The sequence below is a fragment of the Tenrec ecaudatus genome, chromosome 18 (genome assembly GCF_050624435.1).
Source record: "Tenrec ecaudatus isolate mTenEca1 chromosome 18, mTenEca1.hap1, whole genome shotgun sequence".
Lineage (NCBI taxonomy): Eukaryota > Metazoa > Chordata > Mammalia > Afrosoricida > Tenrecidae > Tenrec > Tenrec ecaudatus.
In genome coordinates this window covers 73538727-73554882 of record NC_134547.1, presented here as the reverse complement: position 1 = coordinate 73554882, position 16156 = coordinate 73538727, and the positions used below count along the sequence as shown (strand labels likewise).

Below are 16156 nucleotides of genomic sequence, written 5' to 3'. Positions count from 1 at the left end.
CACTGCTGTCCTTGCACTGCTGTCGTTACAATGTGTGTGCTTGCCGGGGGTGTTGGTTTCTGTCCCATATAATTTCTGTGCCGAGTTGATTCTGTTTACAGGTTTTCTGGTCCTTTTTCCTTTCTTTCATTATTGTCTTAGTATTTACTAGACCTTTTTTAAATTTTGATGAGGTTTTAATTTTCCTTGAGGTTACCCTAGTTTCTTCCCAAGTTTAAATCAGTCTGTTCTACTCAAAATCTCCCTACTTGAAAGTTCTGTAACTACAGTATCCCTTCGATGAACACTGAAGAGCAGTTTTGACTGGTATTTTCAGCTGTCAGTCAGTGCCCTGGTGGAGTGAGAGGGCCCTCTCAAAAGGGGTGGCTGCAGGAGTTATGGATGATACTGGGCCATGTGGGCAAAATTGCTGTCTCCCATTAGGACAAGAAATAGTCCAAAAAGGGGGGGAGGGAAGAGAAAACACAACACACACAAAAATGAACAGAGCAAAAAAATTCAAAAAAAAATTCAAGTATAAAATTATACATATATACATGTATCAACAAGCAGAGAAGGGCTGGTAAACAGGAACAAGACCAAATGACAAACTAAAAGGAAAGTGAAAACAATGGGTAGAAAAGAGACAAGGGAAAATGGGTGCAATGAGGGGGGAAGAGAAAGGAAGGGGCGAAAGAGCACAGAAATAAAACACTGGAAAAAGCCCAAAGAAGCAGTAAGGGAAAGCGGAAAACCAAAATGAAGAAGACAGGCAGAGCACAGGTGTGGGATGGGAGGGGCTGGTGCAGGGGTCCTGGATGGAGTTCCTGCCTATCTCTGTTACCTGAGGTCAGATGATGACCGAGGTCAGGGTGCTTACTCCTAGAAAGAAGTATCTAGGCTCAGAGGGCAGCTGGGAGCAGGGCAGCTGATTATGGGAGGTGAGGCTTGGCCAGGGACCTGGCACTGTGTATGCTGTTAGTCTGGTGGGGGAAGTCTGGCCAGGAAGCATGTACCTCCAGAAGCGGGCTGGTGTACCCAGTGCCCCAACCAGAGGCTGTGCAGGATGACACTGGCTGCTGGGTGGATGAAGGCAAGGGCTGGTCATGCTTTTGGTCCCCAGCAGGGTGTGGAGAGCATAGACGGAGCTGATCTTTCTTGCTGCTAGGTCCATCTGGAGTGGAAGCTGCTTCTGGCAGGTCAGGCTGGCCTCTTTACCTGTCTGGCCCCTCCGTTTGCCTGGGGCCACTGTGAGTAGGAGCCAACTGCCTGGCCCCTAAAACCCTTGTAGCAAACTATACTGAGGGTCCTAGGAAGACGTCTGTGGGGTAAAGGCTCGCCTTGACCCAAGACTGGCTTCTTTGTACCAAACCAATCAGCAGGCCCACCCCCTCTTCCCTCTCACAGCCTGGCTCTCTCTAGGATGGTGCTTTTCAACAAGTGTGTCACGACCCCTTTAGGGGTCGAACAACCCTTTCACAGGGGTCACCTAAGATCATTGGAAAACACAAACATTTCACAGATTATAATAGCATTATTGTTTTGTGATTAACCACTATGATTTGATTCTGTTTATGTTCAATTGTAACAATGAAAAATACATCCTGCATATCAGATATTTAAATTATAATTCATAACAGTAGCAAAATTAGTTATGAAGTAGCAATGAAAATATTTATGGTTGGGGTCATCACAACATGAGGAACTGTATGAAAGGGTTGTGGCATTAGGAAGGTTGAGAACCACTGCTCTAGGACATTTCTTTGTGTCCCACCACCTTGCCTCTGGACTAGACCAGCTGCTCGTCTGTCCCTGTGAGGACAGGAAGGGGTGTTGGCTAAGTTGGAGGTGTTTGACCCTGAAGGGGCGACCATGGGGTGTTGGATAGGTCCCTGTGGAGGGTGGGCATGTTGTGCATGGTCCCTGTGGAGGGTAGACGTGCCATATACATTCACGGTCCCTGTGAGGACAAGAAGGGGGTGTGGAACAAGTCCCTGTGGAAGCTGGTGGGCCACACATGGTCCCTGGAGGACAGAAGGGGGTGTTAGACATGGGTTTGGCACTGTCCCAGTGGCACAGAGGTAGGTTCTTTGTTTGCACACCTTATTAGCCCAGAATCACAAGTGTCTGGGGTGTCACTGCAAAATTCAGGACAGCCCAGAAGGAAAGCTTGCTGGCCCTGCCCCTGTGATGGGCAGCGGTGGCAGTATGTTAGGACTTGGCAGCCGGCATTCTTGAATCCAGGGACCCCCAACCCTCAGGCTCTTCCACCAAGATGGGATCAGCATTCTGTGGCTGCTCTGCCGTGGGCTATTGTGCTTTTACTGAAAGCTCAGGTGGCCATCTGGACTGCCCCACATGGCCCTGGACTCCTGTCATGCATCCCAGACTCCTCCCACGGGGAAAGCATGCACTGACACAGCACCACTCAGCCCTCCATCTCTGCACAGACGTTTACTGGCCGACTGCACTCAGGACACAGCGGCCTCAGCACCTCCAAGGTGACGAGAGAGTTCTGTCGACACAGTCCCAGGGAAGAGCTACTCCCTGAGTGGGGGGGGCTGTTGCTGGGCAGCCTCCTCATCCACTGAGTCTTGCTTCTCCCGCTCTGCATCCACCCACTTCTGGGGAGGGATCATCTTCTTGGGTCCGTGAGGGGGCGGGCCGATCAGGGCCTCGATGTCCTCGTAGTTGACCACTTCTTTCTCCAGCAGCGCGTTGGCCAGCTGGGGGATGAGGTGTGCACAGGGTCAGTCGATAATGCCCATGCAGTGAAACCTTCCTGGCTGCCCAGAAGGCCCAGGTACAGAGAACAGCTGGCTTTCCCAGGAGCCTTCCCAGCTACCAGCCTCCTTGGGCTCCCCTTCTGTGTGAGTCTACTCCCTTCACCAGCCATGCCCCTCCCTCCTGGGGACGGGGCAGTGTGCCCCTCACTCACAGCCTGCAACTTGTCCAGGTTGCCCCGCAGCACCTGCTCCGTGTGTCTGTAGGCCTTTGCCACCAGCAGCTTTGCTTCCTGCAAGCAGAGGCGGTGTTGTGTGTAGGGGAAGGGGGACGGGGGGACAGATGACGCTGTCTGCCCTGCCTGGCCCCCAAGAGCACCCGAGGGGTGTTGGGGGAGTGAGCCCAGCACTCACATGGTCCATCAGGTGCTGGAGGCCCTGGCTGAAAGGGCGCCGGCCGACCCCGGCTGGCCTCTCCTGGGCATCGGGGAAGGAGATGGGCCCGATGCTAGGAGCCATCCCAAACTGCTGCACCATGGAGTAGGCGATCCTGGTGACCTTCCGCAGGTCGTCCTGTGCCCCTGTGGTGTGAAGGGCCCCCCCGAGCCACCACGATGCTGAGGGCAGGTCTTGCCCTCTTCACAGCTCCTTCTAAGACCTGGGACTAGATGCCTGCCAGCATGGGCCCCAAGAATTCCAGTTCTCCGTGGAGGGCAAGCCCCAAAGTCACACATGGGGCGGCTGAGGCCCTGGAGCCCAGTGGCTGGAAGCTGGAGGACAGTGAGGCCACCTGAGTTCCCAGGTGAAAGCGGTTCTTCTATTTTGTGAATTGGAGGCAAGCCCCGCTTCCTCCCAGACTCCCAGTGTGCCCCTGGCTGGGCCCGCTCCCACCCAAGCAGAAGGTGTCAGTGGCTGGCCGCTGTTGCTCCTCACCGGAAGTGACCCTGTTGAAGGAGATGGCCTCCGAGGCACGGCCGCCCAGCGCCATGCACATCCGCTCAAACAGCTGCTCTCTGGTGAAGAGGTGCTGGTCCCGCGGTAGTATCTGGGCAAAGCCCAGGGCTGCGTTGGTCCGGGGTGCGATGGAGACCTGTGGGTGCCAAGGTGCTGTCAGCATGACGGATGGGCTTCTGGTGGAGAAGGGCGAGGCCTGCCAGCAGCGCTTGGGGCAGAGACCCTGGCTCGCAACACCAGCGACAGACCCTCTCTTTGGAGCCGGCGAGGGCACAGCTGCTCCCCGACAGACCACCCAGTGGTTTCCCGAGTGCCCCCTGCTGCCCTCTACTTTAAAGAGGCACCCAGGCCAAGGACCCACACCCCACCACAGTCACTCTGGAGTCTGCCACCAATCCACTGTTACTGATGCCACCTTCACTAAGCTTACCTACCACAGCCTCTGAGCACTATAGCATCTCAGCTCGGGAAACATCTAACCAGCTGGTGACAATTCCCACCTTGGACTGAATGCCCAGTTGGTGCCCCGGTCCCAACCTCATGGTTCTCATCCTACAAGTCCCACCTCCAGGGTGCGTGCACACCCACCTTCATCACGGCCTCTGTATGTTCCAGCAGCCAGCCAACCAGCGCATGGCCAGATTCGTGGAAGGCGACCACCCTCTGCTCCTCCTTGGACAGGATCTTACTCTTCTTGGCGGTGCCTAGGATGGAGCCAGAGGGGAAGTGGGCCACTCGGTTCTGGAGTCCGCCCCCTGCGGGGCTGCCACCCCTGCTCCTGAGGCTGTCACTGCAGTTGAGAGCAATCACAGGAGGTGAGGGGCTGAGAAAGGAGTTTCTACTTCATCTTTCTGCAGGACAGGACTCGGGGTGGCTGGCGTGGGGCCCCCACGTTCCAGTTTCTTGCTCATGCTCCCTAAGACCTCCTAGAAGCAGCTGTTGCAGTCGCTCTGCTCTGATGCTGCCGTCCCATCACTGTCCCCGGTTCCCAAGACTCCCCAGTGTTTCCTGCAGCCTGGATGGGTACCGAGTGCACCTCCGGGAATCACCGAGACCCTTTCACTATGGGATGGCAGCTGCTGTGTGGGGCGCACACGCAGGGATGTGCTCTGGCCGCAACCCAACAAGGGCACGTAAGCAGACTCATGGTCTGGGTGAAGGCTCACTGCATCAATAGCAGCGCTCTCCCCACCCCACCATGAGCCATCGGCCTTTTGCCCTGAGTGGCTTTCACAGAAGCACACCTCAGTGAGGAACAGGGAGGTGCCGAGAGGTGCTCACAGGCCACAGAGGCTGTGCAGCTGGCTGGCCACATGCCCGGGCCACAGCTACTCAGAATCTCCCGCTCCCCACAACGTGAGCCCACACCGTGCAACTGCTTCCTGTGGGGAAACCCAAGGGTGCTTCCTGGACCCCTAGGTGTAGTCTGCAACTAGTCAGGGAGAAAACAACCGAGGCACTCCATGTTCCTTGCAGCATGGGGTGGGGCGCACAGTCCACTGCCTCACAACACAGGCCCCAAGTACAGTGCAATGCCTGGTACCTGCTAAGATGCGTTCCACGGCATACTCGAAGTTGGACGTGTGGACAGACGTGTAGCCCTCCCGGGCAGCGTGCAGAGCAGCCTCATTGCAGATATTTGCGATGTCAGCACCTACAATCCCCAGCAGCAGGTAACGGGGCATGCTGGGACCTCAAGGCTGTTAGGGGCAGGTGGTCTTGGGATCTAAATGCAAGGGCACCCTAGAGGGAGGCTGGGTGGGGTTAACTCAGATGGCCTCGCCATTGAGGGAGTGTGACCTTGGTGGACTCAGGCAGTTCCTGACTTAAATCCATGACCATCTGCTGCTGATTTCTGGTTTTCTGCATCCTGTCATGGCAACATGCTCTGTTTATGCCATTGAAGCATGAGTTGCTGACTATCACCCTCAGATCTCCACTTGGAGGAGTTCAAAGAGCCAACTTACAAAGACATTGATGATAAAGGGCAGTAATAACAAAACCAGGTCAGAATGCACCGTCACATGCACACTCGTGGACACACACACACACACACACACACACATACACACACACGTGTGAGGGATACCGGGCAAGAGATGCAGCCTACCACTGAATCCAGGGCTCAGCTCTGCCAGACGCTGCGAGTAAAAGCTGCTCTCCCGGGCCAGCTTCAGGCTCTTCAGGTGCTGCTCAAAGATCTCCCTCCTCTCCTGCCGGAGCCCAGGGAGAGGAGGCAGGCTCGGGTGCACTTCTGCAGGCTGCCAAGGTAGCCCCATGCCTCATGGCCAGCCAAGCTAACCCCCAGTTGGCCAGAGCCTGCCCGTCCCCAGGAACCCACCCACCTGCAGGGTGGGGAGGTCGATGAAGACATGGCGGTCGAGGCGGCCAGGCCGCATCAGTGCATTGTCCAGAACATCAGCCCTGTTTGTGGAAGCGAGGACAATGACGTGGTCTGTCGTGCCCATGCCTGGGAAAAGTGAAGACACATGGTGTTTGGACACACTCTGCCACCAGTGGGCTGCGTGGCCCTGCAGGCAGTAGTGCCCTGCCTGTGCTCACCATCCATCTCCACCAGGAGCTGGTTGAGCGTCTGCTCCTCCTCTGTGTTGGAGAAGCCGGACATGGTGGAGGAACGCTTCTTGCCCACGGCATCGATCTCATCAATGTACACGATGCAGGGCGCCCGGTGACGGGCTTCCTTGAAGAGGCTCCGAACCCGGGCAGCCCCGAGGCCTGGGGGACAGAGTATCGAAAACTGAGGGATGATGGGAAACTACACTGGATACTTCGACTCCATCCAAACAAGCCTCCTTCACTCAAGCACACACCACCGCCCACCGTGCCCCAGCCCCCAGGATGAGCAGCTCTATGACATCAGCCCAAGGTCCCTCTGCATGGAGGCGACTTCCCCATCTCACCTACCTCCGATGACCTCCACAAACTCAGGGCCGGCCATGGCCAGGAAGGGCACCTGGGCCTCCGTGGCCACGGCTTTGGCCAGCAGGGTCTTCCCGCAGCCGGGGGGGCCCAGGAGCAGTGCACCCTTTGGAACTTTGGCTCCTAGCTGAAGAAAGCGCTCCGGGCTCTGGAACAGGCAGAAAGAGCGGCAGTGACCTGGGCCCTCAGCCAAGATGTTCAAGGAGTGGCCAGCCACCTCCTGTCCTTTCTTAGGCCACACCAGTGATCCTGTTGGGGTTGTAGGCACTTGGCAGCAAATCCACCAGGGGAGCCACATCTGGTCATCAAAATCCTAGTCTCCAGGCATCTGCGGCTTCAGGCTTCCTCCCAGGGAGCTGGAACGTGGGCTTCTTGGTCCACACACTTGATAGCTCTTACTCAACCCATGTACTCACCTTGAGATAATCCACAAATTCCTTGACCTCTAGCTTGGCTTCGTGCATTCCTGCCACATCTTTGAAGCTGACTCCTTTGCCCATCTTCCCATCTACGACAGTGAAACGAGCCATCTTGAGCTGATTCTGTGCAGAAACGGATGAAGGAGCTGTGTTACCCTGCAGAGAGGGACACTCTACACCTGATAGGTCACATCGGAGACTCAGACATCCCATCTACCCAACAAGACACTTGGTCCCTCCAAAGCTGAGACTCGGCCATCCAACACACTCCCGAAAGGGACACCCAGCCTTTCTGCTTCTGGGTGTAGCCGCCCTGCCTACAGCTGGTCCACCACTTGTCTGTCAGTTTGTCGTCCTGTGGTGGCCCACACCTGACAGGGAACTTGCTCCACAGCCATCTCCCCACATCACATAGACTCTTTATCTCAAGAGGTGCGAGGGGACCTCCTCTGGGGTTGTGATGGGCCCCCTTCTGTCCAGCTCTTTTTCAACCTGAATCAGGACTACACATCCATTCTCCAGGGGCAATGTTCACTTCATCAATTTGAAAGAACACTGGTACTCACTGAAAACAATGCCCAAACTGCCTGCCTTCTACACAAACGGCTCCCCCCACTGCTGGGACTTGCTCTTTGATTTCGACAGCAACACTAGCACACTCAGGACCACAGTCTGGACAGGAGCACCACAGGCACGCTTGCAGAGAGCAGCCTGGAGAGAGGCCCAGTCCAACGCAGATGGAGGCACAGCTCACTGAGGCCTGCTCCCGCACGGCTGGGCTTCATCACAGTCCCCCAAGCAGAAGGTAGCAGCCCCCACGCGACAATCACAGACCTGGTTAAATGGAGCATGGCCCAGACCAGCAAGTGACCACGCTGCTGTTGGGCTGTGGCCACCACAAGTCGGGTTATGGGCACACAGGCTCATCCAGTGGGGCCGGTGTGACCAGTTCCGTTGCTCTGAGGCTGCCCTTCCATCTGACTGGCTGCCCCTGCTCAAGTCGAAAGAAAGTCTTCTGTATGGCACCTGCCACCGTCAGGGAATGTGCTGGACACGCAGAAGGTGGTTCCTTTGTTCAGTGACCCCCTACAGTTTCTCAGCATCTGAGCCCAGAAGGAAACCACCACTGCCTCTCCCAGCTGAGCTGAGCCTCCTGGATAACCTACCCTCAGACACACTCCACTCACCTTGGGGGTCCTTGCTGGCATAGCTAGGGGTCAATTTTCCCGTCGCTCATGGGACATGCTCTTGGCCAGTACTGTCACAGACAAGCCTGGAGACTAAGTTTGGGGAGATGTGCAACTTACGAAGGCACTGAATCCACCTTCTCGGCCCGTCATCCCAGCGAGGCGGAGGATGTACCACAGAATGGCCAGGCCCACAGCTGTCATCCCCATGGCATACAAAGCACTAATGTTGGGGGAGGAAGAGGTATAAATGGCAGGTGGTCACCTGGCCAGGCGACCAGCAGATCCACCTGGACACCTGACAGTATAAAAGCAGCAGCAGCTGGTGTGAAAAATTGGCCAAAGGAAGGAGAAAATGACAGTAGAGATGGTTTTCTGGCTACTGCTGCCCCCAACCACCCCCCTTCCTGCTGCGACCACACGTGAGAGGACGTGATAAGACACATGGGGCTGGGCAGCCTGAAGCCCACAGTGCGCCCTGAAGGAAGCTCTTTAATTCCCACTGGAGCTAGGCCATGCTGATTCGCAAGGCTGAATGGTGGCCGCAGTAACCAGAACAACTGCTTGCTGATGGAGCTGGCGCCTATCACTAAACCCAGTGGCCGTGGTCGCAGCAAACCTACGACTGCAAGGTGATCCCAGGAAAGGGGCCAGTGCACCGCCAGCTCCTGGGCATTCATCTTCCTGTCTGTGGCAGACGGAGGCCTACCAGTTGCTTGGGAACTATCACTGAGACCGAGGAAAGGACTAGAAGAAACCCTGGAACACCTGGGTCATTTCCAGGCCTGTCCGGACCAGCCCCCATCCCCAAGGCTCCTGCTTGTGTGAGCTGAGGCCAGCAGGGGGCCTCAACACAAAAGCAGGGCTAGCACACAGCCCTAGTGCGAAACACGTACTTTCCAAAAAATCCTGTTCGCTTGTAGGAGACCGGGATCCTGTCCTTGGCTTCAATGTTCAGCTCGTCTTCAGCTGCTCGTAGCTTCTCTTCAAACTTGTCGATGTTTGCGACCTGCATGCGGTACATCAGCGCCAGCCGCTGGGGGCACAAAGCAGAGGGCACTGTAAGGGACGGGCTGAAAGGCTGTCCCCACAGGGCCACTGAGGCCTTGCAGAACCACAGGTATTCTGAAGGGGGCTTTCACTTGCCCTCTGGAAGACGCCCCTCTCCAGGTCTGACAGAGCTTTCGTGTTTTTATACACAATTATAGCAGCATTGCATCAGATGTACTCTCGATATTGACATGGCCAAGGGTGCTTCCCTGTCCCCTCTGGGCCCTGACAGGGGTCCCAGCACAGCTGCTCAGACCAGTGGGGCCGCACACAGGGGTGTGATATGTCTGGGAAGTACACGACCTTTTCTGGAAACCTACTGGGAAAACCAGATGGCGGAGAAGCAGAGCTGAACTATGAGGGATTCAGGTGAGTGTGGTAAGGCTGTGCTCTGCCCGCTCTCCTTCACTTACCGGCCGGCCGAACACCACAGCCCCAGGATGCAGGTGGACTTCCACCACGTCGCTCTCGGGCACCACCTGGATGCGCTGCACCTCACCCTTGGCCAGCATCTCTCGGACAAAGTCGTTCCAGGAGACGCTGCCACCGCCAGGGCTCAGGGAGTTGAGCAGGCTCATGAGGACAGCGATGACAAACAGAGTGCGTAGCCGCTCCCGGTACATCTGGTCCTCTCGCTCCTTCCGTTTCCTCTCCTCTAAGAAACAGCGAGCTCCTCTCAGCCGGAGGGGGCTATGGCTGGAAGCTGATGTTGGAGCGAGCAGGGGCGGCCACACAGAGCAGTTTTGAGGTGGCTTGGATGTTTATGAATGCTGGGCCCCTGGGGGCACAAGTGATGCAGGGGCCAGGCCTATGGGCACAGACACAGTACCCTTTTGCCCTACCACCGAGGCCACCTCTCTACCCCTCACCCCCCAAATGCCCGGCAGAGTCAGCCCCTCATTAAGAGCTTAAAGAAGAGAAACCATCTCTACAGGTTTGTGCCCCTCACAAGAACCCAGCACAGCATCTTGTCCACCTGCCCAGACCAGGGCACACAGATGCAATGAAGTTGACAAGGGCGGCAGGCACACATAGGTCCCTGGTTACCCAGAGTCTACATGGCTTCCTGGGGCTGAGACTAGAACAGACTCCCTAAGACAAGCAGCAGCTTGGCAGCAGCGCTGTTGAGGAATGCCAGACTGAAGTACCTTCATCGTCTTCAGGTGGTTTTGCCCTGGACTTGTTACTGTCCTTGTTCTTCTGCCTTGTCCTTGAGGTGCTAAAATAGTAGGTGCCACCTAAAAAGGACAGCAAAAGTCTTGACCAACCCGGTCTTGCAACTTGGGGGAGACACCCAGCAAAGACTGCATTGACAAATGGCTGAAATAGGGGGAACCCATATGAACAATTCTGCCCGTGAGAGAGGTCAGCCTGTGAGGGCAGGCACGCTTTTGCTTTTCCCATTCTTAACAGAGAGAACTGCCAGCTGTAGACTAAGGAACCATTTCCATTTATGGGGTTGAATATCTTGCCGAGTTAAATTAGTCAGCAAACATCAGTCGTGAACATAAACTTGACAAACATGAGAACCACCCTTCAGGTCCATTCAGTTACTTTAAGTGAAACTAAAGCAACAAAACAGGTGGCTTTGGCACACGTGACAACAGCAGTAACTCCACAGTGAAAGCCATCGAGATTCCTAGTGGGAAAGGCCGATCTGTGCGCATCTCATCGGTCTGTTTCAAAAGGGGAAGAAGAGCGAGGCGTGTAGGCTGGACCTAAAATGTACCTTCTACCTTCCTTTACAGAAACAAGAATTGAATCACAAACAAGACTACTTGGATTTATAACTTGCTGCCATCAAGTGGATGCTGACTCCTAACTCTAGATGGGAGCAGAAAGCTCTGTCTTTTCTCCCTCGGAGATGGTGGTTTCGATCTGCTGACTTCGTGGACTGCAGCCCACTATGCCACCTGAGTTCCTCTTCCTCCTTGGTTTATCATGTTTATTTTGGAGGCTTCATTGGAGCCTGCTGGCCCATGAGAACATTCAAATGTGAAAAAAAAGACTTCACGGAGGGCAAGGATCAGCCACACTCCAGAGGCCGGCCAGCGGTCTCCTCATCCTCACTACTCTTGCTTTCAAGTCAGCTGTTGACAACTGCCCTGGACGGGTGCCATGCAGGCAGTGCTGACTCCTTGAGACCCCGAGCGTAACAGGACAACCGCCACCACTGATAAGTTTATCGCTGCAGCCACAGTGTCCGTCCATCTCATTGAAGGTCTGCTTCTATTTGTGGGCCTTCTGCTTTACCAAGCATGATGTCCATCTCCAGCGACTGATTCCCCAACGTATGTGGGATGAAGACTCTCCATCTTCACATCTAAGGAGCATTCTGGCTGTGTTTGTTCCAAGACAGGTTTGTCTGTTCTTCTGGCAGTCCACGGTACTTCCAATACCATAATATGTAAATGCATGAATTCTTCTCCAGCATTCTTATACACTGTCTAGCTTTCAGATGCATGTACAGTACTGAGACTAGTTCATGTTTGTCCTGCGACTGCTGGACAGAGAAGAGAGTTAAATGACATCACATCAGTCAATCCTTCAGGCCCTTCAATGTCAAGTGGTTAGCAGGGCTTGCAGGTAGGAGCTTTGGTAAAGAGAACAATTCCACTGTAAAGGTACATTAGCTACAGGCTCTTTTTTACCTTCTGGACAATAAAACGTTCAAAGCCATTTAGTAGGTCAGTATTAAAAGGTTCTTGAAGCTCAGCTCCCTCCTCTCCCCGAAACAGCCCAATTAAAAGGTATCACAAAGTTTTTAAAGGCTATTTAAAATTAAGTAAGAACACCTGTTCAGCTTAGACACACACCCCTTCCCCGCCTTTAATTCTAAAACCTCCAAGGGCTGGGCCTCACAATAAGAAGCTAAAGGAACTCTGTGGCTGGAGAAATGGCAGATTCCTCCTCTCCTGTCGATGGCAGACCAGTGTCGCTGGCCTGAGAAGTGAAGACCTGCTCCACCCATCCTGTCTCAGTCGTACACACCTAAAATGTTCCAGAGTCCAACCGGGTCCTGAATCAGATGCTGTTTCACTAACAACCGCCTGATCCCTTGAAAGGTCGGGGTCAGTCGTCGTGACTGTAAGCTCTGGAAAAGAAAAAGATGGAGGCTCACACCCACGACCCACATGGGAAGCAAAGTGAACATTACTTCAGAATCATAAGGTCAGAAGCACTGAGCAAGTCAAATGAAACGCCCAGCAGATACGGAGTGTACTGGCTGTGCCTTGAGACTGAGGTACGCTGGTAGGACGCAGACAGGAGGAGCCCACCAGACTGACCAGAGCACCTTTGCTCTTGACATCTCCTGAGATCATTCCTCCTAGGACATCCCCAGGCACCACAGCTAATTTACCAGTTGGATTCCCAGTTTTCTTTTCAAGATGAGTATTTCCCACATGCTTGGTTTCTAAGAGCTGTGGTCTGACTCTGTTCTTTCCTATTTCTTTCTGAGTTGTCAGTTCCTTTCTTTAGGGTATTTTATCCCCCCACTCCTGCCTTAGCTCATCCCTATCCCACTGATGCTATGGACACGGGTGACACCTTGCTCCATACTGTTTGCAGAGGAGAATGTGTCACCTCCTAGTAGCACCAGCGTGGAAATGCTAGGCTCTTTCATTGTTCTTGGCTGGGTTATGATAATGAGTCATCCAGTGTGGCTGCAGGGCCTGTTAGAACAAAAGCACTTCCTTCTTGTGAGTCCCACCACATGTCTAGCTGCTTGAAGTGAGGTTATGGCAGCTGGAATGAGAATCTGTCGAGACTTCACAACGTCAGCTCTTGGATTCTCAAGGTTAAGAGTTCTCTTCCAGGCCTAGGGTCAAACTAATGAGAGGTTTCCTTCCCAACAACAGCAAAACATGTAGTAAATCTACAGCTGGCCTCAGATGTGGTATTATAATTAAAATCGGGTCTCACAGATTATGGTAAGAAAAATACTAATAAACCAGAACATACATTGTAACAGTTGAACTCCTAAGAGAGGACTGGGGGAAGGAAAACACAAAAACCAAAAATGGTCAAATGCTTTAGAACCCTTTTCCATTTGTTTTCAGGATCTTAATCTTGGTGGAGGGCAGTGGCAGTTCAGGTGTAGAATTCTCTCTCCACGTGAGACCTGGGCTCTGTTCCCAGCCAATGATCTCCTGCAACCACCTCCCATCTGCCAGTGGAGGCTTGCATGTGGCCACGATGATAAACAAGTGTCTGTGGAGCTTGCGGACCGAGGGGCAGAAAGCTTGACCATCCACTTTTGACAAGCAGCCAGTGGACACTCCATGGGGGTCAAAATTGGCAACTGATCATGAGGATGGCACTCTCCAGGATTTTGATACGCTGGGCCACAAAAATTAGGCTGTTGGCTGGCCCTCCTTGGATTATGGTATGCAGTTGGTGAGTCAACATTGGGGTCTGTTAGTAGTTGGTTGAGCATTCCGTTTTGGGAGCCCATGGAAACCTGGTGGTCAATGGTGTTTATTAACCTTATGCACAGAGTGCATCCCTCCATCGTGACTGATCAGGATTTTTCCTTGAATAATAAGCCCTGTGGTAACTACTGAATGAAGATTGCAGCTCCACTCTATTCTGTTGTGCGTAGGTCTGCTAACAGTCTTAGAAGACCCTGGGGTGGCTCAGTATGAGGTGCTGAATACACAGGTAACAAATGAAGTCATGTAGCATGTCAAGCCGCATTACAAAAACATGGTTCCAAGATATTGTTCCAAAGTAATGGCAAACTACTACTGTTTGGAGGGTGTTGGAATTGATCACGACGCCAATGGTAAAATAATTCTCTGCTAGAATACGGTGAGGACACTTCCTGGATCCAATTGAAATACAGGAGAAAAGATCCCTAGGAGGTCGAGAAGACTCCCGTTGGCTGCCTCTCCGGGGTCTGTCCTGACTAGGCTACGCACCCACGTTTCGCATACCCTCCCCGCCACCGCCCCTGACGTGAGCGGTTTTGGAGGAAATCTACCAACATCCAACTTGAAAAATACCAGCCCTCCGTATGCAATGTCCATGGCTTCCTGCCTGAGCAGCACAGCCAGGAGGTCGGGGGAAGAAGCCGAGCTACCACGCCGGCACAGTGCCCAGGGTATCAGTGTGGCCGATCCCAGCCCAGTACAGGCAAGGCGGCCAGAAGAGCCGAGGGATTACCTGCAGGGCTCGGCCTCCAGCCCCAGCTTGACTTCCCGGAGGCCCCTGGGAGAAGTGCAGCCGCATCCTCCCGACCCCGGTGAGGAGGCCTAGGCTCCAGCACGAGCCCGAGCTCCGCAGACGCGCGGGGCTCGGGCCCGGGCCCTGATGGAGGGTACGCAGAAGCAGCAGCGCAGCTGCCATCCTGGTACAGACAGCGCCTGCGCGGTCGGAGCTTCGGGAAGCGCCTGCGCGGCCCAGAGGGCGCCTGCGCGGTCTCGGTGTTGATGGCGCCTGCGCGGTCCAGCCCCCAAAGGGTTCTGCCCCTTTACAGCCCACTTTACCGGGGCGTGTGATGTCTTGTGTGGTGTGCCTCGCTCTTCTGCTGGCTCCACTCCCAGTGGGATTCACTAACCATTTTTTGAGGTCTTATAACTCGCTGAGCTCTGAGGGGCACAGCAGTGAGCCCAGTAGGCGTGGGATTTCGGGGTGCGACGACTCTGACTCCGCGCTCGCTTGGAGAAAGGGGTTGGGTTTCTTTGGAAAATTCTAACAGCTAAAATTTTCAGAGAAAATTCCATCTTTCCAGTTCAAGCTGTGTTTCCAGGACCGGGCGAATGAATGGATGCTTGGGTTGACTGTAATACAGACCTGATTAGGTGGGGTTTGGTCCCCTCCTGTTTACTAATTTGGGGTTCCACGGCTGGAAACCAAGGTGATTTTAGAAGAATTCTTTAGAGGCCCAGTGGGTGGGAGGAAGAGTGTGGGCGTCTGTGTGCCTTTCACCTTCTCTAACTCTCGTCTGAGGAAAACGTCCACAAATGAGGTCAAACAACACAATTAAGAATCTCGGGGACCAAGTACTCAAAAGTACACCCAGTACTAAAGGTACCTCACTGCTGGGTCTTAGGACAGAGGCACTGCCCCAGGACCCTTCCTGTCAAGGCGGAGCTAACCAAACCAAAGTTGCCTTTGTTGACCCAAGAGGGCGCGCAGCAGCAAAAGCGCAGATGGTGACGTTATTTTCCTTCACAAAAAGCCTGCTCCAGCTGCAGCTGGAAGGGTTAAGATGAAGAAGATGGACCTTTTGAAAGAAGGTAATTAAGCACTTCAAATGAGGGCGGGAGTCTGGAATATTCCTTCCTCAGATCTTTAATTTGGGGTAGATAACCATCTTCTCAGAACATTTTAGTTATTTTCTGAGAGGCAAGCCGGTGAGCTGAGTCATTTCTGGAAGTTATTTCCAGCGGGAGTAATCAACCGTTGAGCCCGGCCAGGATTATGGTTTAGAAGACACAAGCCTGCTCATGGGAAACGAGGAGACACTATCAGAAACTAGGGGGACAGGATCTGTTATTCCATGGTCTGTTGCACTCAGAGTGTGTGAAGATAGCTCCGGAGTTCCCACTCCCCAGCTAACGCAATTTCAAAGGACCTCTTGGTCTCAAACTTTACTTAGTTCTAATTCCACTGCTACCTTCATTACTTAACTCTGTGACTGATTGTTTAGCTCTGAAATTCTTGACTGGAAAAGGTAGATATTACAGTGGTGGGGTTATGAAAACAAGTTTGTTTCTTTGCTTTTTAAATTACTCACAATGAAATATTCTAACAATTAAAATTACAAAGTACTAACTAGAACTGGTCCCATGTCAAATCTCTGTGTACTCTTTTTAGCATCTCCGATTCTGGTTCCAGTTGCTATGCAAGAGCTGGTGCACTTTTTCCTTGTGGACTTGCTCCTTGCTTAGATGGATGC

General features: G+C 53.6%; 1 protein-coding gene across 4 annotated transcripts; it reads right to left on the bottom strand.

The window, feature by feature from the left end:
- Window positions 1-1590: 1590 nt before the first annotated feature.
- SPG7 (SPG7 matrix AAA peptidase subunit, paraplegin) lies at window positions 1591-14631 on the bottom strand. 4 transcript variants are annotated; one of them, XM_075538018.1, is made up of 17 exons: window positions 14419-14631; window positions 12244-12346; window positions 10401-10490; window positions 9666-9907; window positions 9099-9238; window positions 8323-8425; window positions 7013-7138; window positions 6582-6744; window positions 6219-6392; window positions 6002-6126; window positions 5767-5917; window positions 5200-5310; window positions 4245-4360; window positions 3636-3792; window positions 3117-3283; window positions 2918-2995; window positions 1591-2705 (listed from the first exon to the last, which is right to left on the bottom strand). In XM_075538018.1, the coding sequence occupies exons 1-17, from the start codon at window positions 14599-14601 to the stop codon at window positions 2520-2522; spliced, it is 2415 nt and encodes an 804-aa protein (XP_075394133.1). In that variant the 5' UTR covers window positions 14602-14631; the 3' UTR covers window positions 1591-2519. The 4 variants fall into 4 exon arrangements, with proteins under 4 accessions (XP_075394133.1, XP_075394134.1, XP_075394135.1 ...); XM_075538019.1 differs by having other exon boundaries at window positions 5767-5869; XM_075538020.1 differs by lacking the exon at window positions 5200-5310.
- Window positions 14632-16156: the final 1525 nt, after the last annotated feature.